Source organism: Amphimedon queenslandica, unplaced genomic scaffold (assembly GCF_000090795.2).
Source record: "Amphimedon queenslandica unplaced genomic scaffold, v1.1 AMPQUscaffold_13478, whole genome shotgun sequence".
NCBI classification, from domain to species: Eukaryota; Metazoa; Porifera; class Demospongiae; order Haplosclerida; family Niphatidae; genus Amphimedon; species Amphimedon queenslandica.
This window is the reverse complement of record NW_003546286.1, coordinates 363,295-388,348: the sequence shown is the minus strand read 5'-3', so window position 1 is coordinate 388,348 and position 25,054 is coordinate 363,295. Positions and strand designations below refer to the sequence as shown.

General features: G+C 35.9%; 5 protein-coding genes and 1 long non-coding RNA gene across 8 annotated transcripts; 5 read left to right on the top strand and 1 right to left on the bottom strand.

Moving 5' to 3' along the window:
- The first annotated feature begins 3,540 nt into the window (after positions 1-3,540).
- LOC109580781 (uncharacterized) lies at positions 3,541-3,876 on the top strand. The gene is made up of 3 exons (XR_002184346.1): positions 3,541-3,624; positions 3,671-3,738; positions 3,797-3,876. It is a non-coding gene; the product is annotated as an uncharacterized LOC109580781 (long non-coding RNA).
- A 63-nt stretch (positions 3,877-3,939) lies between these two features.
- Positions 3,940-6,874, top strand: LOC109580777 (adhesion G-protein coupled receptor G2-like). The gene is made up of 11 exons (XM_019994319.1): positions 3,940-4,093; positions 4,152-4,390; positions 4,443-4,574; positions 4,623-4,717; positions 4,770-5,229; positions 5,281-5,332; positions 5,374-5,489; positions 5,542-5,675; positions 5,727-5,989; positions 6,037-6,106; positions 6,158-6,874. Exons 1-11 carry the CDS (start codon positions 3,952-3,954, stop codon positions 6,780-6,782), a joined length of 2,328 nt encoding a protein of 775 aa, XP_019849878.1. The 5' UTR covers positions 3,940-3,951; the 3' UTR covers positions 6,783-6,874.
- Positions 6,875-7,145: 271 nt separating this feature from the next.
- LOC100639019 (RNA polymerase II-associated factor 1 homolog) lies at positions 7,146-13,662 on the top strand. Its single transcript, XM_011404424.2, has 15 exons — positions 7,146-7,219; positions 7,265-7,315; positions 7,454-7,546; positions 7,636-7,760; positions 8,472-8,541; positions 8,891-8,992; positions 9,668-9,716; positions 10,075-10,131; positions 11,462-11,530; positions 11,644-11,747; positions 11,958-12,074; positions 12,175-12,241; positions 12,477-12,538; positions 13,266-13,365; positions 13,413-13,662. Exons 1-15 carry the CDS (start codon positions 7,194-7,196, stop codon positions 13,599-13,601), a joined length of 1,281 nt encoding a protein of 426 aa, XP_011402726.1. The 5' UTR covers positions 7,146-7,193; the 3' UTR covers positions 13,602-13,662.
- A 660-nt stretch (positions 13,663-14,322) lies between these two features.
- Positions 14,323-17,436, bottom strand: LOC100632869 (ras-related protein Rab-32-like). Of its 2 annotated transcripts, XM_011404423.2 has the most exons (11): positions 17,262-17,436; positions 16,770-16,774; positions 16,678-16,705; positions 16,529-16,625; positions 15,834-15,890; positions 15,746-15,778; positions 15,622-15,649; positions 15,314-15,388; positions 15,100-15,179; positions 14,917-14,951; positions 14,323-14,786 (listed from the first exon to the last, which is right to left on the bottom strand). In XM_011404423.2, the coding sequence occupies exons 1-11, from the start codon at positions 17,347-17,349 to the stop codon at positions 14,581-14,583; spliced, it is 732 nt and encodes a 243-aa protein (XP_011402725.1). In that variant the 5' UTR covers positions 17,350-17,436; the 3' UTR covers positions 14,323-14,580. The 2 variants fall into 2 exon arrangements, with proteins under 2 accessions (XP_011402725.1, XP_019849877.1); XM_019994318.1 differs by having other exon boundaries at positions 15,622-15,778.
- A 35-nt stretch (positions 17,437-17,471) lies between these two features.
- Positions 17,472-18,984, top strand: LOC100638892 (uncharacterized). The gene is made up of 4 exons (XM_003385065.3): positions 17,472-17,780; positions 17,936-18,151; positions 18,217-18,426; positions 18,730-18,984. The coding sequence occupies exons 1-4, from the start codon at positions 17,496-17,498 to the stop codon at positions 18,913-18,915; spliced, it is 897 nt and encodes a 298-aa protein (XP_003385113.2). The 5' UTR covers positions 17,472-17,495; the 3' UTR covers positions 18,916-18,984.
- Positions 18,985-19,011: 27 nt separating this feature from the next.
- On the top strand, positions 19,012-22,279 carry LOC100638763 (UPF0489 protein C5orf22 homolog). Of its 2 annotated transcripts, XM_003385064.2 has the most exons (7): positions 19,012-19,395; positions 19,458-19,698; positions 19,747-19,803; positions 19,868-19,953; positions 20,000-20,069; positions 20,644-20,783; positions 20,840-22,279. In XM_003385064.2, the coding sequence occupies exons 1-7, from the start codon at positions 19,034-19,036 to the stop codon at positions 20,955-20,957; spliced, it is 1,074 nt and encodes a 357-aa protein (XP_003385112.1). In that variant the 5' UTR covers positions 19,012-19,033; the 3' UTR covers positions 20,958-22,279. The 2 variants fall into 2 exon arrangements, with proteins under 2 accessions (XP_003385112.1, XP_019849876.1); XM_019994317.1 differs by lacking the exon at positions 20,840-22,279 and having other exon boundaries at positions 20,000-20,112; positions 20,644-20,777.
- The last annotated feature ends 2,775 nt before the right edge of the window (positions 22,280-25,054 follow it).

Genomic DNA, 25,054 nt, shown 5'->3' with positions numbered 1-25,054 from the left:
GATTCATACTTACCTATAATGGCTACTTCCACTCTTTTTCATGAATCAGAAGTGATTAATGCATATTCTTCTGCAAATGATGTTGAATCTAGAGAAATACTGCATACAACCACAAATGATATCTTAACAGAATCGTATAATGCATTAACAATAGCTTCACTGTTGCCTGTAACATCAAACCATGATCATATTTTTAATCCTTCATTAACAATGACCACCATACCAACTACATCAAGTGATGACATCATATCTTATTCATCAAGAAATGAATCACCTTCAGGATCAACACAAATCATTATTGATCCCATGTCAACCTTAACACAAGCTAATGATCAAACATCAAGTCAATTTGCCAGTATATTGACAGTAAGTACAACAGCAAATCAAATTACTCCTGTGCCTACACTGATCTTTCCGTCAAGTCCTTATGATGAACTAGAAGACTTCATGTTACTACAATCCAGTTCTATTTTCCCAGAGTCAGATTTTTCATCTAAAATAAACATTTTTACAACTTCATTCTTCTTCAATGAGCCGACACCTTCCAGTCACTTGCCACTGCAACCATCAAATGGTTTCAGTTCTTTATCCAACTTGCTCTTACTTACAACAACAGAAGAGGTTATGCCATTTGATTCATCAACCATCAGTCCAGATGAAGCAGCATCATTCATAATAGTATCTTCCACAGATGAATTTTTATCAACACTGGAAGCAACTTCAAGTGATGATTTATTCTCTGGATTCTTTTCTTCATCTGATGAATTTGAACCAACACCAACACTCTCCTCAAGCATTGATCTATTTTCTTCAGATTTTTTAATGTCAGAGTATATGACATCATTCATTCCATCTCCAAGTCCATCAATATCTCCACAAATTGTTACTCTCATTTTAGGTCCAGAAAACACGACGGCTAATTATTCTGAGACTGCAACACTAAGCTGTACCTTCTCAAGCCCATTTAGATTATCTGCTGATCTGATCTGGTATCATGATTATGAAGAGATTAATGAAACGATAGACAAGCACAATATCACAACTGATGTTCATGAATCAGAAGAAGATTACAATGTCACTACAGTGTTCACTCTTACTATAGAGGATGTCGTTCTTGAAGATCAAGGATATTATGAATGCGCTATAGATGATGAGGAATATCCTGACATTAGAGGCACAGCATACCTCACCATACAAAGTATGCACATTATAATTACATTGCATGATTATCGTTTTTATTTTTAATCCCAGAGCCACCCACTATCAATGCTACAGAAAAGTCACTAAGTGTTGACGAAGGCGGAGAAGCAGTTCTTCAAGTTACAGTCTTTGGTGGAGTTCCTCCAGTCAATGAAGAAGAAGTTGAATGGCTGTTTACAAGTTTTGATGGGATATCTAGTGACATTACTAACGAAACTTGTACTTGTAACATAACCACAAGCAATGAAGCATATACATTAACATTGCATAGTGTCTTACGAACAGATAGAGGAAACTACACACTAGCTGTATATCATCCCACTGGACTACACAAGATAAGCATTGAGCTTATTGTAAATGGTCAGTAAAGAAGGGAAAGGTGGGGAGTGTATCTTACAATTTATTTACTACTCTTTTTTAGTTCCACCCTGTGCAATGATAGCAAATTATTCCACTGACATTATTATTGTGAATGAAACAGACAGTGTAGAGTTACGGTGTAATGTTGAAAGCTATCCTGAACTAGAGTATGAAATAGAGTGGTACTCAATGCAAAATGGAACCGAGAAGCTACAAAATAGCTCAAAGTTCCTTATAGACTACACCATAGAGGACAATGAGACTGGCCTTGTTTTCGTAACCCAATCTCAACTGATCATCACTGACATTACTCTTTATGATGATGGTGCATACACATGCAGTGCTGGACCTCAATCAGCTTGTAATGCCACATTTAACATCACAGTACAATGTAAGTAAATAATTGACATAATAATATTTATTATGTTCTCTTTAGCTCCTCCTAGTGTTGGTAGTTTGGTCAATGGTAGTATTATATATGGGGTTGTATCTGAAAATGTCACCATTCAATTTGTATTGACTAATGCTGGAGTTCCTCCAATCTTATCCAATGATACTCAATGGGTCTTCAATGAGAGCGAGTCACTGGAAGAAGACAGTAGTGTCATATTTTCAGACGACAGGCTCTCTCTTACCTTGACAAACTTATCATTTACGAATGAAGGGAACTATACCATCACCATCGCTAATCCTGCTGGAACTGATAGTGCATCTCTTTTCTTAGATGTTGAAGGTATAAGAAAGAATATATGAATGATTAAAGATATGTGCACGGCTTCATGTATATGTATTGTCTATTGGTTCCTGTGTATGTTGTTATGTTAAATATAATACTACAGGATTGCTACATGCTACAAGCAGAGAAGTTGCTGTTGCTGAGAATGACAATGTCACTATTGGCTTCACAATAGAGGGAGATGATCCTATTTATCAAGTGGATGATTTTGAGTGGTATTATACAAATTTATCTAATATCACACAAGCAGTAGTTGAAAACAATCGACTGTCATTAAGTAATGATCTTCGTAGTCTGACCATCATTTCAGTTCAATTGGAGGATAGGGGGAATTATACACTAGAAATCAATAACCGAAGATCATCAACTGTTTATCTTGATGTTAAGAGTAAGTGGTATCATAGTTATGCTGCATTATTATAGTTTTATTTATAAGTTGCCCCAAGACTGATTTACACTAAAGGGGAGAATCAAACACGCAATACAAGCAGTAGTACAACATTCAATTGCTCAGCCGATGGTGTTCCAAGGCCAACAATACAATGGATAAGGAATGGACGTACATTATTCTCGTCTAACAGGTTTAACATAACGAGTAGGATTGATAATGATCAAAGCATTCATGAGCGACAAGCTGTATCAAGCTATCTGACTATATCTGACATGCAGCTACAAGATGATGGCAACTATAATTGTAAAGCAGATAACTTATTTCTATCTCCTGCAAGTCTATCAACTGATTATATACTAACAGTTATTGACAGTAAGCTAACATGTTTCATTAAAATATATACTACTCATTTTTTGTTTTACTTAGATCGTCCACCACCATTTTGCGACCAAAATCCTAATGAATGTGGGAGCAATGGAAATTGTGGTGACCTGCCAGGAGGAGGGTACGAGTGCATATGCAATAATGGATACAGCTACAATGGAGAAGAATGTCTATGTATGTCATTAAAATAAAATGTATGTCATAAACTATTATTATTATTCAGCTGATCCACCTGGCGTGAACATTCCTCCTAAACTAAAAAGAATTGAAGTGAAATATGACAAAGAATTACTAACTGTACATGGACCATTTCCCATGGAAACTGTACAGAACATACCGGCAAAGCTCTTTAGCAATCTAACAATGATCTGTTACTCTGAGGGCATACCTCAACCTGAGACAACATGGTACAAGGATGGCCAGCCACTGACATGCAACAAAAGGTTCTTTCAAATACTGGAAGTACAACAAACTGATAGAGGATATTATCAGTGCAAAGTCAAAAGTACTTCAGAATCTCAAGAAAGCGGAGAATTCCTTGTAAATATCACAGGTACTATATAAATCATTATCACAATACATGTGCATCTTAATCATAGGAGTGTTGGCATTTAGAATAAGAATTGAAGCTGAGGAGCAAAGCAATGCTACAGTCATTGTTAAAATGGTCAGCTAACTGCATACACCTATTGCAACATTAATTTTGTTATGTTTAACACCATCAGATTAGGAACAATATTATTAATACAAGAGTGGGGGATGGTATTGTTATATCAGTGGAGTTATTGGAGCAACCAACAAAAAGAAGAAAAAGGTTCTACACTAAATATCATATTTAATTATTGACTCTGAAATCTGAAGATACAATAGGAATCCACCAATGGAACTGACAATAGTTGTCACTTTGTTCTTTGAGGAGGAAGCTCCAGAATCCCAAGACGCTATAAGAGATGAAGCAAGGGAATCACTTAAAAGCGAAATAGAAAATGAAGGATATAGAGTTGTAAATATTTCCCGTTTCGGTAAGTCTACACTAATTGTGTTCTATCACTCAATCACATATTAATAATATTATATAAGATGGTTGCCCAAGGAACAATACATATATAAATGGAACTGAACTGGAATGGCCAGAACTGAACATTGGTGACACAGCAATCATTAGTTGTCCTTGTGGTGGTCTTGATCTCAGATCTACTGGTCTGATAGCAAGTCATAAATGTGGGGGAACTTTTGAAACTGGAGGTCAATGGGAAGATCTTAAAGATGAAAAGTGTATTTTCAGTGAAACAACCAAAGCAATATGTGAACTAGCTGGAGTGAGTTGAACTATAGCTACAGTATACTCACAATTTGGAAAAAATTTTTTAGAAACCATCAGATGAAAAGGTTGAGCAGCTAGGAAGTTTGACAGAAGATGTGACAAACTTTGAACCAGCTGAAGTCATCACGGCCACTGTTGTACTGCTCACCACTGGTCAAGATGCAAAAGGGAACTTTAACGTAATTTCTTAATTATTTTGTATAACGTTTCATTATTGTACTGTGTAGTTATCAAAAGGGTTTCTGAATGTAGTAAATAATATAGCTTCAGTGAATGTAACGGTACTAAGAACCAGTCAGGAAGAAGCCAGAGTCACAACAAAGTAAACTCCATGCATGATGAACAATATTAATAAAACTACCATAATACTTTAGACTTATGGACTCACTGCATAATGTAAGTGAAGGACTACCAATTGAATCTAATGACAAACCAGCAATACTTCTTGAGGAATTGTTTGTTGTTTTAGTTCAGGGCGTTGACCAAAGATCCTTTGCTAATAATACTTTTGTTGCAAATCTACGGAATAATTCATTAGTTAACGATTCACTTGAACTTGTTGATAATAGTAATGGAGAATACTCAAACTCAACAGCTTTTCTGACGCTTCCACCAAATCTCTTTGATAACCTTGCATTGAGTAATGTCAGCAATTTGGCAGATAAACTTGTATCCATTGCATTTACTGATGAGACTCTGTTTTTAAGACGGACAAGTGCAATAGAAAACAAAAAAGTTGGGAGTGTCATTTTTTCTGTGAGTGTTGCCAATCAAAGTAGAATCGATAATCTCACTAATCCAACAGTTGATATGTCATTTCAAATTATTAAAAAGGTGATGATGTTAAATAAAGATAATAACTCATTAAATCTGCTATTTTGTTAGCCTCAAGCAGAATTCGCTGTTACTTGTGTGTACTGGGATGCAAAATTAGATGGTAAGTGTATTTTGAACATTCTTAAGTAACTATTTTTGCAGAGGGATATGGTGATTGGTCAACTGAAGGATGCATAGTGAATGAGACCGAATACTTGAATGATTCAAGCAGAGTTTTATGTCACTGTAACCATCTTACAAGCTTTGCTATAATTCTGGTATTAAAATTATCTTAAAATAATAAATAAAATATTAACAATATTAAAATAGGACTTGACACCTATGGAAACTCCCACAGATGGGCCAGATCACTACAGCTATACTTTATCTGCCATTACATACATTGGTACAATAGTTTCAACTGTTTGTTTGCTGATCACAATCGTCACATTCCTTTCAGTCAAGTAAATATCTTTTTGGTATACTATCCAATATAGTTCATTGCAAATATACAGGAAACTGAGGAGAACTGAACACGGTCAGTTACTCATTCACTTGTCTGTAGCTCTCATTGGATTATATGGTATATTCATTGGATCCTCACTGAGCATTAAAATTCATGTACTTTGCTCAATGACTGCCATACTGCTCCAGTATTTCTTTCTTGTAATTTTTATGCTAATGGCTGCTCTAGCAGTTGACTTGTACTTAAAACTAGTTGTTGTCCTTGGTGGAAAAATCTCATATTATGTTTTAAAAGCTACAATTGTGTCATGGGGTAAGAAAATTAGTCAGTAAATTTCATTGATTTCTTTCTAATCATAGTACTGCCAATATTCATTACATTGTTCTCATTTGCTCCGGATCATAGCAATTTTTACAAGCGAAACTATTTGTGAGTAATAAAAGTGCATATAGCATTAATAGCATTTCCCTTGATTTTTAGCTGCCGTCCTTATGATATTCCATTTTACGTCGGAATGATTGCACCATTTGCCGTCATTTACTTGTTCAACTGGATCATCTTCTTCATCATTTTAGTCCGTTTGCTGCTAAGACGTGACGTTAGTCCACAAGAGGGTCAAAGCAAATACAAGAAAATCAAGCAACAGCTAATAGCTGCCATTGGTCTATCAGTGCTTCTTGGGCTTGGGTGGGGAATGGGGATACCAGCAAGCAGCCAATTTTTCGAAAAAACCCCTGCCGTTCAAAAAACTTTTGAAGTCCTATTTGTTTCTCTTACGTCATTTCAAGGTCTTGCAGTTTTTGTGATGCAGTGCCTGAGGTCTCTTGAAGCTCGTACAATCTGGAGCACATGGTATCACGGGACACTAAAATATTCATTGCAAAGCAGCAACAATGCTAGGTTGACAATAAGCAGTGACAAAGGGCAGACAAAAGTCAGGGAAACTGGATCGACTTTTCCAGAGACACGTCTCAATGGGAATGAACAAATAATTGATGGAGTTGAAGGACAACAGATTGAGCTTATATCGCAAAGTCCCAGTGATGAATCCAATGGCCAGGCTGGGGACACCACAGAAACTATAATGAATCCAGGCTTCATTTAAATATATAACTGTAAAATGTGACAATATATCACGTATTCTAGTTTAAGATAATTACGTCTGTTCAATACTGACATTTTCTGCTTGCAATAAATTTGTTTTCACATTGATAGTTATTAAAATAATAATAATAATAATTTTAAATAATTAAATAATAAAATTAGGGTAATAAATAATAACAATACCTGTCATCACTCATGTCAGTTTAACTGCAAGTTGTCTAAAAAAAAGTTCTTCAGCAGAATCAGGCTCAGCACCTACAAACACAGAGCAAAACAGCAGTATTATAAAAATGTATCTGCTTATTAATAGTTAATAGTTATCTAATAGTTAATTAATAACAGACAAATTTTACAGGTTCTGCGCATGCGCACAACACACTCCCGCTAACTAAAGGTGTGGCTAATTTTGGAAATGCCTACAGTGGACAAATCGAGAGGGTATAAGTTTTTAATACTTTATAATGTTCATATTCTTGATTTTAGGGTAGAGAAAAGGAGCTCCCTACATAAGGTCACCCCAAATGTTGTATCAAGGTATAATAAATTAATTTTATAAGCTTTGGGGTGTGGTCTAATATTGATTGACACACCCCTTTGATAATGAAATTGAATAATTATTATTTGCATTCATTCTCTATTTTATTACGTGCATAATTTTGTTATTACATTTAGAAATGATTTGCTATGCTCAGTACAGTTCAAGAACGTCCTACCTGATGTACCTTTTGAGCCAAAATTCATAACGTACCCTTTTGATTCATTAAGGTAATCCTCATACAATTGTACTGTATATTCTGATTGAAGTGAAAAATCAATGATTGGTTCCATGCATTCATTATATTGTGTTGTTTTAGGTTCATTCAGTATAATCCAACGAGTCTTGAGAGGAATCACAGACACGAAACATTAACTGAGGTTGATCTTGGTGTCAGTGTTGATCTGATACTACATGAAACACACACATCATTAGAACCAGCTGGTAAGTATATAAATTTTTGCCAAAAATGACCATGAGAGAATTCTTCATTTTTACAATATTTTTTTATACATATGCATGTTCTTATGTTGTGTAGCAAGTTTGAGCTGATTCCGATCAAAATTAGATTTTTTATGAATTTTTAAAGTTACTCAAAAATTGGGCCAAAGTCCCTGTACTATAGTACAGGGATTTTGACCAAATTTTGCCAAAAATGACTTGGAGAGAATTCTCTATTTTTATAATGTTTTCTTATACGTATACATGTTCTTATGTTGTGTAGCAAGTTTGAGCTGATTCCGATCAAAATTAGATTTTTTACGAATTTTTAAAGTTACTCAAAAATTGAGCCAAAGTCCCTGTACTATAGTACAGGGATTTTGACCAAATTTCGCCAAAAATGACTAGGAGAGAAATCTCCATTTTTATAATGTTTTCTGATGCATATACATGTTCTTATGTTGTGTAGCAAGTTTGAGCTGATTCCGATCAAATTTGGATTTTTTATGATTTTTTAAAGTTACTCAAAAATCAGACCAAAGTCCCTGTACTATAGTACAGGGATTTTGACCAAATTTCGCCAAAATGACTAGGAGAGAAATCTCCATTTTATGATGTTTTTTAAATACATATAAATGTTCTTATGTTGTGTAGAGCTGATTTTGATCAAAATTGGACTTTGATTAGTTCTTTTAATCTTCATCTCTTACTTAGATTCTGAACTACATCCAGATGATAAGATACTACTTGAAGAGGAGGTGACGGCTCAACCTGAATCAAAAAGGTACTGACAACAGATTGAAATAATTAGTCTTATGATCTAATTCTTTCATAAATTCCTTGTGAGAAACCATTAATATCAGTTTACTTCTCATTCCACTTGTATTAGATAATGAAAAGACATATATACATGTATTATATATACACACATGCAATACTGCTCAAGTTACACAGTTCCAATTCTCACTCAGTCACTTCACTATTACCATTGTGTGTACATATATTTACATATACAAACAATCACCATGGTGCTGCTATATATGCATACCTTCTCATTATTGAATCTATTCCTGTTGGTTGGTCTTCTTCATTTCTCTAGACATTATGGTTATGTTTTGTATCTTTTTGTCTAGAGCAAGACAACATGCAAGGAATGTCTCTTGGCTTAGGAGAACTGAGTACATTTCATCCGAGTTAACCAGGTCACACACTGTTGGAGAAACTGCCGAAACAAAGTTAGTACCTTTTATTAAATTCTGCATAATAAATGATTATTAAAATGATAGTAATAATAATAATAATAATACTGATCTGTCAGCCGTCACTTGGCTAGAGTAACTACTACTAACTACTTATTGATTTAGTGATATTTTTATTATTTGGCTCGGCCAGTGGGAGAGATGCAGATGTAGCGTAGTTTAGTTAATAAGTTGAATATTTACTCTTTCTTAATAAATTATTTAAATTCATACATACATAACACCAGCTGCTAGTCCTGTAAGATTAAACCTAAAATTAGATTATCGTACTACTAGTGTAATGTTATACATGTACATGCATAGTACTATGATTAGAAACTGGATATGGAGCTATCTCCTCTATATAGTGTTATTATGCCATTGATAATACAATTGGCGTTGTTTGCTGCTTCTCATTATTAGTCAGTATTTAACAACAAAGGTGATAGTTATTGAAGCCAGTGTATGACTAACTACCATGTCAACAACACGAGTATATACTACATCTACAGCATAACATATGTAATTTGTACACATACATTATCCATGTTATTTCTACAAAGAGATGTTGTACTTATGTTAGAGTGCAATCAGGTTTTAGTAGGAGGGATTATTTGTAACACTGCAGCTGTGTGTGTGTGTGTGTTGCAATGTTTGTTATTAATGTGATAGGGTTGGCTACAATGTGAAGAAGAAGCTTCAAGGTCTTAATCTCTACAAGGTAAGACTTTTCCTCCAGTTAGTGTGTCATTGGCATGTTTTGTTTGTCTCTCTTTGTGTCACATGCTAGTTTTTGTGTTTTTGGTGGTGGTTTGGGAGTGTTGCCTGTTGTTCATGCTTCACTTTTTTGTTATTAAAAGTGTCTGTCCTTTTATGATGACACGTACATCATGGGGAAATATTTAGGATATGGGATCACCTCGTCTTTGTTACTTATCTGTTACCCTCTCCCCCTCTCTCTCCCTTTTCTTAATCTCTCCCACTTCTTACTATACTCCTTTTTCCTGCCCTATCCCACACGTACACATGCACACACACATTCATGCATGCATTATGTACACAAACATTTTCATTGTTAGGATAGGGACAGTCAAATATCTGCTATAGAGTCAACTTTCACTGCAGCACAAAAGCCAGTAAGCTGATGTATACATACTATAAGCTTGCATGTGCATGCTCCGTACACATTGAATCCATATATGGTAAGGCACACTCATCATTCTTTTATAGTGTATACTGGCTGTATCTACAACGAGTAGTGTATATATATATTTTTATAATTATATGATGTATTTGTGTATTTTGGTTTTGTTGGTTTGTATTTACTCGAGACTAATAGTATTATTAACCAGCAGCTTGGTTATAGTTCCAGCTTGCATCATGGATTCATGTTACAGTGTGTTACAGTATGGTGTGTTAGTTTGGGCTCTGTTTGCAGTACATTCCATTACCTGTTAGCTATAGTATAGCTATATCACCATTCACTCCATGGGAAGATCTCCTCATCCAATTTGTTATAGCTTTAGTATTAGCCATTGCTCAACCGTATCTAAGATCATCAGCTGTCCTAATTGCCAATAATTAGTAAAATGGTTCTAGCTCTGATTCTGTTTTGATTTGTGGTTATTACTCTAGTATATGTATATGTACTTGTCCTTCTGTGAATTAGAGCATCACATTGCATCACTAGACTAATCTTTTATTCCCTTAGGCCCTCGTATTTTGTTTTCTTTATTTTGGCAGTTACTCTTGGTCAGTGTGTGTTACTAACACTTGTACTTAATTGAGATTTTTGGCAGTCAAAAATAAGCAGTGGCCTGTTATTACTGGTATAAAGATATACTTTGATTTCATGAGGAACATACGGTTTTGTTCTTTTCATAATACAATTAAGTATGAATGATGATAGTTCTTGATGATGTTAGACATCAAAGAAACAAGCTTTCCACTAGAGAGTTAGTATAAACATATGCACAAACACAGTCTCACCCTTCATGATGTCAATATTTAAAGGATAGTGGGACTGTTTCAGCCCCTTTGGTATTGTGCTGGGATTTTAGTTTGTATAACTTCTATAGTTGTCATGTTATAGCGAAATGTAAACTTATTTTTCTTTCAGTTTACTCTTGTCATCCATATGTACATAATGAGCTATTCTTTTTACTTATTAGTCAATTCAATGTATAGCATACTCTTCATGTGTAAATGCATCATGATCTACATTGTGTATACACAATAGTACAAGGATATAAAAAATATGCTACTTACTTATTCTCAACACTACTACTTACTATAAAGCTTATGTGGTGTCACTTTGATCTGATGATAGTTCATCGTGAGAAGTGGTATAATAGTCAGGTCAATGCCATCATTACTATGATTTACTTCCCCTAGCAGATATTCTGATATATAATATGATCCTGTTAGCCTGTGGTTCACAGTGATCTCAATTTATTTACATTTTAGATTCTCAAGCATTACAGCAAACCTGGAGTTGAGGCCAGAGAAGTCCTTCCTCTCTTTCCAGACTTCAAAGTCAGTGTGATAGGTTTTTCCTGTATCCTAAAATACCCTCCTATCTTTTCCTCTTTTACCTTTTCCACATCTCTCTCTGTCTCTCTCTCTCTCTCCTTCTCTCTAAACAACAGCTTTGGCATTTACCATTCGCTCAAGTCATTTTTGACACAGATCCAGCTGTTTATGGAAAGAAAGAAGACAGGCAAATGCAGGAGATGTCACAGGCTATGATAAGGTTATATGTAACTAAAAACGCTGTGTGACTCGTAATAAACACTGCAGTGAGTGGTTGTACTGTCTATATTACCCATTACTCCATTAGTTTGTTTGCACATACAGTGGGTATAATGTATACACAGTGCACGATTCTTATTCAAAACATGTTGTTTCACTCCCTGTAATCTTTTTGGCTTTAGTGGTTTACTCTGCTCCTTTATTATCCTAGGGGTATGATGGATGAGAATAACGAGCAGTTTGTTGCTTATTTCTTGCCGTCTCCTGACACAATCACCAAAAGGGAGGAAGATGATAGAGACGGGATTTCGTTCCGACCGGATGAAGAGTTAAGTGATTAGAGCATCAAGTGTGTGTGTGTGTTTGGTTATATCCCATTGGTCCTACATCCCATATTGATATCCTTTTTATCTCTTTCTCTTTGATAGATATGAGTACAGTCTCTCTAGGGATTATAATTGGAATGTTAAGAATAAAGCTAGTAAAGGATATGAGGTGAGTTATATGTAGCTGAGTCTATCTGGCAGTACATGCAGCCAAACTTTTCACTATTGTATCTGGACTCTACACTATGTACTATTGTGTGTGTGTTTGTATGGAGGTTTCACATTATGTATTATCTCTTGCTGCCTGACAGTATCTGTGTTGTGGTTGATGATATAATACCATTACCAATTTACAGTGTCATAATATCGCTTTACTTCCTTCCTCTCTTTCTCTCTCAAATCAGGAGAGCTATTTCTTTGTCGTTAGGCCAGGAGAAGGAGTCTATTACAATGAAATAGAAACCCGGTATGTCCAAGACACTATAACACCAAGCTTGTTAATCATACACTGTAGTATGCACTACCATGCAATGGATTCAAGGCTTGTAATGTATTACATTATGCATGTTAATCATCATAGGGGGTATTAATATCAGAGATAAACTCATGAAAGTGTATATATATATATATATACCTGTTGTAAAGGAGGATCATTGTACTAGAGAAAGAGTAGATGCATTTGATAGTATGTACCATGTGCATGTTAGATCAATGGATTGAGGAAACTCACACCTATACAATTAATAATTAATTATGCATGAAAACTTATGTTTGTATTTTTGTTTGTACATACACAAGGGAGCTTGTGTTGATCCTCATTGCTTCCTTATTATTAGATGGACTATCCATTTATCTTTCCAATGATGGTCATTGGAGGTCAATAGCAACCCTATATGTTAAAGGGAGTGTGTGTGGATGTGTGTGGTAAACTCTTGAACCTGGATCATGTGGCAGAATTCGATCATAAATGTTGCATGTTTCAATGTGTTGTGTGTGATCTTATTTTTTTATTTTACTGCCAATGATTGTGGTGTACTGTAATCACAAAATGGAGTCTTGCATCTTGGAAGTTATTGCTTTGTTTAAGAGATTTGACCTATAAACATGTATGTTACATGTTTAGTTGGCACTTTGTAGCAACTTCACATAAGATATTAATGAATTATTTTGAAACTTCTTATTTTCTGTATTAGGGTAAGACTCAACAAACGAAGAATGAAAACAAAATCTGCCATGAACTCAAAGCTACTGGTGAGACACAGAGAAATGACACAAGAGGAGAAATATGCCCAGGTAAGAAAGAGAGTGTGGATCCTGTTTAACTTATTTTATGTCTTTAGACTGTGCGACTCACACAGTTAGAGCCAGCTGTAGCCTTGGAGGAGGAGGAAGAGGAGGAGGAGGAGGGGGAAGGAGAGGAAACTCGTACGAGTGAAGAGGAGGAGGAGGCAGAGGAAGAAGGAGAAGAAGGAGGAAGCGACAAAGACGATGAGTTTGAGAAAGCTTTCAGCAGTGGAGAGGATGACTAGATTGCTAATAAAATATTTTTTTAATAATAAAGCAGCAGAAAATAATTAGTTGTAGTGTGTACACTATATAGATAGGAAGTTGACACTGACAGGCAACTTAATTCCGTGGGCGGTCAGAATCAGCTATAAAAATGCTTAGGCCTGCTGCTCGACCACAATTGTTAGCGAGGAGGCTTAAAAGTAAAGCTAGAGGCAAGATCTATCTAAAGTGTAATGGCTTCAGTGATGTCCAGTCAATATCCAGTAATGTCCTCTAGCCATTTATCCGCTGGCGGTAACAGCAACAGCTTCAGAGTCAAGAACATAGACGACAAGGGAAGAATAATACACGTAGGCTTCCTGGAGATACTACCCGGGGAGATTGTTTTCAGATACGAGCACCATCCACATCATGAGGCCAAATGGCCGCTACACACCATCAGAAAGTATGGGATAAACCTAGAGAGTAACGTATTCGCTTTTGAGGCTGGAAGAAAAGCGCCCGGGGGAGAAGGAGCTTTCGCTTTTAGGACAGAGGGTGTGCAAGCCTGCGAGATAAGGCAGAGATTGGACTATTTCACACATTCCTCTTAAAAATTGTCTTGTCATATAAATTAAATTAAACATCTCCTAATTTATTCTCCTACACTCCTGTCCTCTCCTCTCACTCCAAACTATGTAGGCTATGTAACAGTCATTGGTTCCTGTGTCCTAATATGTATTGTATTATAATAATTATCACTTCTGTGTGTAACTGTTCTTTTTGAAAAATAATAATAAATTAATTTATAACTTCACAGCAATACAACTATCAGCAAAAAATAACAATAAAAATGCGATAATAATAATATAAGACATAAAGTGATACATTTTTGTGTGTTGCAACGTATTAATTTAGATCTTACAACACAAATCTAATTATAAAAAATTCCACGTTTCCCTGTACAAAATATATTACACACACACACATCACACACGTACATGTGCACACATAGAAAGGCTATGCACAACAGCCGGAATTAGCTTTGGTTTGGTTTGAAATTTGGTGTGAAGTTAAATGTCCATTGCCATTACTCTCTAGTCCTATCACACCATTACCAGTGTCAGTTTGTTCAATATCATTCAAATCATCGAAAGGAGTCGAGTCTCTGATTTGTATACTTGATATCTGCATTATCTTTTCTATTAGAAAACTCATCGCCTCTTCTATTTAATGGAAGAACAAAGAGAGAGAGAGAAAAAAAAGTAAGAGTAAATTTATTTTAAAAATACAGATGGAATAGTAGTACGTACAAGTTAATAACTCTCTCCTCTTAACTCTCTTTCTCTCCCTTACCAATATTAGTGTTATCTTTGGCTGATGTTGGAAACCTACAAGTGAAGGGAATGCAGTAGATTAATGGCACGCTGCCCAGTGGCAAGTGATACTAATCATTTAATGGCTATAACTATGCATTGTTAATCTGCTTTGCAGTCAAAATGGCTAGATTTAACAAGTTCATTAGGACTGCTCACTTACCATCCTATTAAATTATGATCCTCGCAATACTGATCTAATTTAGACTGATCAACCTGAGCAGTAGTATTGTCCAAATCACACTATACAAAAAATTCTTTAATAATAATAATTATATTATGTATTGTTACTCAATCCCTCCATTCAACAAGAGGATAATTGTGTATAGCAGCTGCCTTGCAGGAACTTTCTCTCTCTCTCTCTCTTTCTTTCTCACTTTGTTAGCTAACAGCAATACAGGGACTGGCTCGTCATTCTCTAAGACAACCTTCTGCCGTACATCATCTAGCCACTAAACATAAAGAGAATGCTTAACAAGCAGATGAAACAGAAACAAATAGCACTATCAGAGATAAAATATGTCCTGCGGTAGAAAAACCCCTCGAAATGAGCTGATAAATAACAGTACACAATTGAAGACAAACCAAAAACACAAGCAATATCAGAGGAGACATTTTAATGCCTACACTTATAGCTAATGGGCATAATGTACATGCTCAGTGATTGAGCTGGGATATCAATTACCTTTTGAACAGCATCAAATGTTGGTTGCCTAAAATAAAATAAAGGGAAAAACAATATCAGTATTATCAGTATTGATAGGCCCCACAAGCAACACCTGTGAATACCACACATTACACAAACTAACCTGGTCAGATCAAAGACTATTATTGCAGCAATTCTATTATTATTAAATTAAATTAACAAAAGGTATTATATAGGATTTAAAAACGTACGCATATTTATAATAAACTCTAGTCATGTGTCCAAATCTCTCGTGACCAGCAATGTCCCTATGTAGATTGATTGATTGAGTATAATTATGAACCATTAAAATTACATTTATCACAAAGATCTGCTGATAGTGTGTATGGGTGGATGAATATTTATGTAAATTATATTATTTTTAAGCTCATAATGTGCATTCCTCAATAGTGCATGACTAGAGACACTTGCAATATTTACAAACAGGATGTGTTATTACTTATTATTAGCAAAAAGGTCAATGCTATAAAATGATATACTGACAATGACAGCTAACAACCAGCTCAGTATTTACTAATTTACTATCAAAAAGATAAGAAACAAACTTCAAAACAAAGCAAAGCTTGTTATTGCTTTCATTCCTTGTCCTTCTGTTTTAAAAATCCCAGAGTTAGGGAAAATACTGTTAAGTCTGTTATGCGTGTATCTATGGTCTATAGTCACATCAGTCTGCTACGTCAGAGTCATGAGACATAAGAAAGAGCTTTAGTATTGTCTATATTAATAATACAGAACTTTCTAATGCTAAGGTCACTTATAAGTGTGATTAGTCAAAAACCCAGATGCTAATAGTTCAACCAAATTTGGCTCAAATTTCCTGCTATCTGCCTATCAACATGTACACATAAGAGAGGAAGGACATTATTAGCACAAGGAGGGAACTCACCACAGCTGCATGTTAATCTTTGTATGCTCATCCCATATAAGGGTCTTGAGAGCAAAGTCAACTCCAATGGTTAACTTGTAATGAGGTGAGAAAATTCCTAGATTAAGCATATGATGATTAAATTAGAGGAGAGACTGTCAAAAACAAACCTGATGTGTATCTTCTGATGACAGAAGTCTAGAAAAAAAATAAAGATCAAAATAACATAATAGTTTTAGCAATGATGTCTTTTATAAATTACCTTGCCTGTTTAATGATCATGATGAGAGCGGGGAAAGAGTAAGTGAGAGTACAGAGAATGAGAGTAATTCACCGAATGTTATTATAGCAGATCACATGTTCATGCACATGTAAACTCATTCACTTAATAACACCACACTATAGATACACCTTCCTGCCCACATAAACTAAACCACACTCACCACACCTCACAGGAACAGACCCTCTTTTAAAACTCAAACGAATCACATCACACAAATCACACACACACTAAAGCACAGTGCAGGTGTTGCATCAGCCACACCTTTAATTACAAGCCACGCCTATAATACAATAAGCTTTTTAAATGATAGCAGTGTGTAATAAACACCATAAATAGACACTCACACCTGTGAATGAATGGAATCAACATGCTGCTAACATAGACAGTATACACTGACAATAAAAACAACTATGGCCTCATACATGAAATGACATGTCCACCCTTCCCTCTCCATATTCGTGCATGGCTCACCTACACCAAAGTTACCCACTACCAACACTTTGTAGAGTATCTCCTTAATCTCTGATGTCTTACAGAACTCGTCCTCTACTTCAGCCATCCTAGTTTACAAAGGGGCCCTTATCAATGGCTGCTGTGGCTAAAGGAGTTGTCTTGCAGGATTGGTGACAACGCCCACTTACAATTCGTGATTAATAACTAGACAAAAGTTTTATAACTACATTTACCGCCCATTGGCGCTAATTAATGTTTTTGCTTAGTGTATACTACAACATGGACACCAGTAAAACTGCTTTAGCTGTTCTCTGTGGTGCTGTTGGAGGCTGTATCTTAGGAGCAGGGTACATGCTATGGAGAGGGCATCACCACGGACATGGGCACGGGCCATTTACTCAAGGAGAATTTGAGAATATTTGGGCACACACTCAGTATGGCGAAGAAGAAAAGGAGCTGTTGGAGAAGACCATCTCATTCAAAGAGGGTTTGGAGTATTATTCAAAGATTTTTGAGTTGTGTAGCAAATATAAAAATGTACGAAAACATTAGTCTATGTAACTGCACACACACACATGACACCATGCCTGGGGCAAAAGGTTAACCAATAATTGTGCCTTTGCAATTTAGCAGTCTACACCCAGCCATTTTAAATCTGTTCACTTCCTTTAGTTTATTTTTTTATAAATTAGGAGAGCATTACATCCCGTGCCCTTGACATTGGTTGCTCATTGGGACGGACTACGTTTGATCTTGCTTTACTCTTTAATGAAGTGATTGGCATTGATACGTCAGTCAGTAGCATTGAGAAAGCAAACAAGATAAAGGAAGAGGGTCAAATAGCATACAAGTTTCTCATCGAAGGAGAAATCACCAAGGATTACGTTGGAAAAGTTAACCCTGACATTGTAAGTTTGAAAATAATTATAATGACCAGGCCTGCATGCTATATTTGATGATTTTCCTAATTTAGGATAGAAGCCGTGTCAGTTTCATTGTTGGTGATGCTTGCGATTTGCCATCAGACTTGGGACAATTTGGAATGATTATAATTCTCAACGCGCTCCACCACTTTCCTGATCCTAAAAAGTTCCTCCTCAATGTTCACAAGCTCTTGGTCTCTGGAGGGATCCTAATAATAGACGAAATGTACGTCTGGCATGACATGCTTGGCCTACCAAAGGTAAGGACTTAGCTGAATAAATAAATAAATAAATAATTCGATTACAAAAAAGCCCCTTGAGCTGATGTCCTTATACTGCTACACAGACAGTTTAGTTAATGAAGTTATGAGACTGTCTGCGAATGTTATCTAATATTTGACACCACAAGACTCAAGCGTAGTAATTAAACGTGCACTTTGTATTATTATTATCATTATCATTTATTATTGACACACTGGACTATAGGAATCAAATTTGTAAATGATTGCTGAAGGCCACAAGGATTAATTGCATAATTTGTATTATTTTTATCTTAATTATAGGATCGTTGGGTCAGTGGCTATGTTAAAGAGAATGGTGAAGAGGTACTAGGGATCGATGGGCTAAAGAATATTTTGTCGGAGTCCTTTGAGCTGTTGGAGACAAAAGAAATCCCATCAATTACTCGTTGGAAGACACGAATGTGCATGATAGGGTTTTCGGAGGGCACTGTCTGGAAAAGAAAATAATGGCACCACTATTTAATAGACAATTTCATGATTTTCATTAGCAAGCATTAGATTATGAATAATTATTAATTAATTAGAAGGCGTGGCAAATATTCATTTGGTGGGTGTGGTTAATAAAATGGCGGCTCATACTTCTTCAGTGGAGACTTCTTTGGCTATTCATATTGTAGAAGATCATAACGAAGTATTGGAGTATATCTACTCAGATATAGGAAAAAAGATATTACCTTTTACTGGGATCTGTCTAGTTCATTTTGACTCTCATCCTGACCTACTCGCACCTCAAGACATGCCAGCAGACAGAGTTTACGACAAAGAGAACCTTTTCGAGTCACTCAGCATAGGAGATTGGATCTTACCCGCCGTATACGCTGGTCACTTTACTTCCATTGTTTGGATAAAGCCACCGTGGTCTAATCAAATACCCACTGGGCAGCACATGTTATCTGTAGGGAAGCATTGCCAATGTGGATACCTGAGGTTAAAACTGATTGCGAATTATAATTTTAAAATAATATCATCTTTTAAATTTTGTATTGTAGAGTTCACCTACCTATTGCATATTATTTGTCCGAGGGTCTTTATGCTTGCTTGGATCAACTAGAAAATGTTAAAACGGTTCCTCTCTATGTGCTAACGCTTGATCTGAAGGAACACATTGATACCATTTCTGATCCTTGCATTACCATACAAAAACTCCTTGAGGAGTCTTCGGCATGTATCCTTGACGTTGACCTTGATTTCTTTTCTACCGTGAATCCATTTAAATTAATGTTTACAGAGGTACTGGATAGCCTAAAATGTTATACTTTATCACATTGTACCCTGTAGGAGCAATACGAGTATTTGAGCCACTTGTATGGGTTTGAGTTAAGCAAAGCTAATGAGGTATACTATTGGAGCTTCTCATGCATGTACTTAATCGATGTTTTAATGTGTAATATATGTGTAGGATGATCCCTCTGAAGTTAATGAGTCTAGGCTATGCAAACTCTCTTCTTTGTTGGATCTGTGGAGTGGAAAATTAGCAGACAAGAAGTATAATGAGTTGCCTTAATTATTTAACTTAGCGTTTTATTTGTAGTCTCATCGAAACTCAAATAAAGTCATTGATTGGGCAAGAAAAGAATGGAGACATAATAGAAGCTGATGATGTAGGTTGGCTAATGGCAGAGTTCCCCCTACAAAGCATGCTAAGTGAGCTTCATGAGCTGACAAGCACTACAGTACAGTACATGGCATTTGGTGCAACTTTTAAAATTCATAAAAAATCCAAATTTGATCGGAATCAGCTCAAACTTGATATACAGCATAGGAACGTGTATATGTATTAGAAAAAAATATCAAAATGGAGAATTCTGTCCTAGTCATTTTTGACGAAATTTGGCCCGAGACCAAAGGCTATAGCCTTTGGTCATTAGCCCAATTTTTGAACAGCTTTAAAAATTCATTAAAAATTCAAATTTGATCGGAATCAGCTCAAACTTAATACACAGCATAAGAACATGTATATGTATAAGAAAAAATTATAAAAATGAAGAATTCTCTCCTTGTGATTTTTATCAAAATACCCTGTACTATAGTACCAGAGTCTTTGGCCCAATTTTTGAACAATTTTAAAATCCAGTGACAAGAAACTGTATGAGCATAAAAGCAGGGCCTATGATTGACACCTACTAATACCAAGAGTAGATAAGTATAATAATTACTGTAGTGTTCTTATTACAGATACACATAGCTGGTATGATGACCGATCTACCACATCATGTCAGTGAACAGTCTGAGATTGTCTCTCTCATCAGAAAAATGAAAACGCTGCTAGCATGCCTCAAAGAATCCTCTATGCCAAGACTTGTTACCATTGCAAGGCGAGTTAACATCATTTATAAAGTATCACTGATATTACATTAGCTAATATGTATAGATCATCCAATGATCCTTATACACCTCAAGATCAAGTTGATAAAATACAAACTGCTGTTATGGACGCGTTGTCATCAATTTGGACGGTTAAGATGCTAACATATTCACATTATACTTAAAGGGACAGGCAATCTTTCCTCTTACTCCATCATTGGACTTTTACATGGGCTGGTATTGTCAATGCATGAATCTGCCATACTGGTAGCACCTTGTTGCAGCCAGACCTGTTGCAAAGGAATCGTACTAATTGCTGTTTTGTACTCTTCATACAATTTTTAATGTGTAAAAAATGTTTTAACTAATTGCATATTGAGCATCAATCAACAGGATTGTATCCACGCACCCTTGCAACTGCTATAGCAGCACACCACTGGCTTGGAGTTCATTATATTTGCCAATGGACACTGAGGGAACTAGTCTAACTAGAGCTGCTACATCAGCTCTCATTACTGGCCTAGCTCTACCAATCTACATACTGGCAATATATTTACCTTCTCTTGCTCTGAATGGATTCATTGTCGCTGCTTTTGTGTTCGACAAGAAACTTCACACTCCCTCTAATTTGCTCTCCGTTCATATTTCGATCATCGGCCTTGTGTCTTTGCTAATTTATAGTACTATGCTAATGTCAGCATTTGCTCTCTCTGTCATTCATTGTGACTGTGATTTGACCTACTGCAAGTGGATATTAGCTCACGTATTCCATTTTGCACTCTATCCTCTCAATATTACAGCAATAGCCATTGGTTACTGCCTCATACTCAAGTACTCCTCATCCGTGCTTACATTCCCTCGTGTAGTAACAGTTCTTATTGGTATATGGATAGCATCAGTGATTGGTAATGTTCCTACCGTATTCCTCGTTCCATTGCATGATTTTGTTACGTGCTGCGAAGGACTGTGTTTGAATGACACTTATGTTTGTGATGATTTGACAGGAGCATTTACTCCTAACTTGTTTAACGTTTCTTCACAGATTTTTTTCATTTTACAAAATATATTTTTTATATTCTTCCCTTGCGTCTTTGTAATTAGCTTCACGGCACTTTCATACTACATTTTCAAGTCCTCAATCTATCATCCAAACAACTCACTCAAGAGGAGAATGTTTCTTCTACCAATAGTAATGACGGTCGCTACTCTGGTCCTAATTTTTGGACAGAATATCATAAATTGGATGCCACTCACTACACATGCTCCAAATGTACCAGGAGACATTGTTCCTTTTGTTTTTGACCTAATATGGGATGTCAGTATGATTATTTATCCGATAATTATTTTATACTTTAACGTTCCTCTCCAGAGAAGCTGCCGGGCTATAATAAAGAAATTACTCTGTCCAAAAAACTGTTTAGTTCACGAACTAACGTAGACAGTTTCCGATTGTTTTTTTTTTGCTTTTTTTGAATTGGTACAAATATTATCTGCTGATTACATACAAGAGATTGAGCTTAATTACTTTTAAAATAGTGAATTCTTGTACTATGTAACTAGTAGACAAGCCAAAAACAGCTTTAGTGTAACTATGCATCCCCTCTCTCTCTGCCAAATCCTAATGATAAGGTGGAGCAAACTTCTGAATAGCTCAATAGATCAATGAACAATGGAGCCTGCCTCTCATAATGCAGTTCTCATCATTTGTCTGGCTCTCCCAATTTATTTTGTAGGAATAATCTTACCCTCTTTTGCTCTCAATGGAATAATTGTTCTGACTTTCGCTAGAACTAAGAAGTTACATACTCCTTCAAATTTACTGTCAGTTCATGTTTCAATAATTGGTCTTGTGACATTACTGATATACAGCACTGTCTCAATCCCAGCATTTGCCCTTGCCCTCATCAAGTGTGACTATGATCTGGTATACTACAAATGGATGGCAGCTCACGTCCTTCATTTTGGACTATATCCTCTCAATATAGCAGCAATATCTCTCAGTTATTGTCTAATATTGAAATATTCATCTTCTGTTCTTTCCTTTCTTTATGTTGGAGTCATAATCTTTTTTATGTGGTCAGCAGCAATAATTGGTAATGCTCCCATTCCATTTCTTGTTCCCTTTCGCAAGTTTGTTTCTTGCAGTAGAGAACTCTGTTTAAATAGCACATACGTCTGTTATAATTTTCATGGAGCATTTACTCCTAACTTATTCAGTTTTCAATCGGGGATATTTTTCCTTATTCAAGATATCATATTCATCATAATCCCTTTAATATTGGTACTAGTCTCTACAACGCTGTCGTACACCATTTTTAAAGCCTCGATTGTTCATCCGGACAATTCCCTTAAAATTAGAATGATTTTGCTACCGATAATAATGACTGCCACCTATCTGTTTCTCATAGTTGGTCAGAATATTATTAACTGGGTGCCGATTACTATGGACACAAACAATATGCCTAGAGACATTATCCCTTTGCTGTTTGGACTGAGCTGGGACCTGAGCAGTGTCATTTATCCTATTATCATATTGTACTTTAACATTCCTTTAAGAAAAGCATCCTGGAACTTGATACTAAGCTTCATTGGGAGAGCTAGCAATAAATGAATGACACTTCCATTATAAATTGTTGTCTTGTCAATTAATTGTCTCCATACGATAATTTATAATTATTTTTTTGTGTGGCTGGGTAATAGCCGGTTCATTGTAGGCAAGCAAATATTGATCGTATGCCAACCTTTACCAACCAAAGTGTAACGTGATCACAGATATAAATTTGATCACAGATATTAGAGGATATACGGAACTTGATCTAACAGCCAACATATGCACAAACACAGCCTGGAGTTCAGTATTATCTCACACCTCGTAATTCATGTTTACTCTATTATTTACTTGACAAGACTAATACAATGTATTATTTCATTTTTTTGCTTTAAAGTGGTCAAAAAGGCATATGTATATACTCTTTCTAAAGCCACTATGATGATGTGGTCATTAATATTTAGGCTACTAGGGATGTTTGACAATTAAGCTTTACTTTGTAGAATCCTATAATGCCATTATAAGTAGATAAACATCCCTCATGCGAAGCATCATTTCACATATATATCTATACATCTTACTCACAAGTATTATATTACTGGTGCACACACACACACACACGTACAATCAAAGTTCAAAGGAAATTATTGGCATGTCATCTGTTACTAATGTAATAAGCCTCACCCCACAGTCTATAAAACTATTTCAGGAACACACACTGATCAAAAGCAAGAAAAACAAACTTGTTCCCTTGTCCATTTCTATAGTTGCCCTCTTCATAATGACTTCTCATGGAAAATCAACTACCTCTGCTCTCATTGTTGGCCTTGCAGTCCCACTCTACATAATCCTCATATTCATTCCTTCTCTAGTTCTAAATGGACTCATTCTAATAACATTTGCTAAGACCAAGAAGCGCCGCACTCCTTCAAATTTACTCTCTGTCCATATTTCAATCATTGGCCTTGTTTCAATTCTTTTCTACAGCAATCTATCAGTGCCAGCATTTGCTCTCTCTGTCATCAACTGTGACTGTGATTTGACTTACTACAAATGGTTGCTAGCTCACATATTCCATTTTGCACTCTATCCTCTCAATATTGCTGCAATATCTGCCAGTTACTGCCTCATACTCAAGTACTCCTCATCCATACTTACATTCCCTCGTGTAGTAACAGTTCTTATTGGTATATGGATAGCATCAGTGATTGGTAATATTCCTACCATATTCCTCGTTCCATTACATGATTTTGTTACGTGCTGTGAAGGACTGTGTTTGAATGACTCTTACATTTGTGATGATCTCACAGGAGCATTTACTCCTAACCTCTTCAGCATCGAAAGTGAAATTTTTTTCATAATTCAAGATATAGTATTTATAATAATTCCTTGCATACTTGTATTTGTCTTTACAGCTGTCTCATACTACATCTTCAAGTCCTCAATTCTTCATCCAAAGAGCTCCCTCAAGAGAAGAATGTTCCTGCTACCAATAGTAATGACGGTGGCTGATATAGTACTCATAGTTGGACAGAATATCATAAATTGGGCACCAATTACAACGCATGCTGACATGGTGCCAGGAGACATTATCCCTTTGGTTTTTGGGCTCAGCTGGGATCTAAGCAACGTCGTTTATCCAATAATCATTTTGTACTTCAACGTTCCTCTTAGAAAGGCGTGCTGGAGCATTGTGAAATGCTCTCACGATCCAGAAGACGATTATGGGACTAC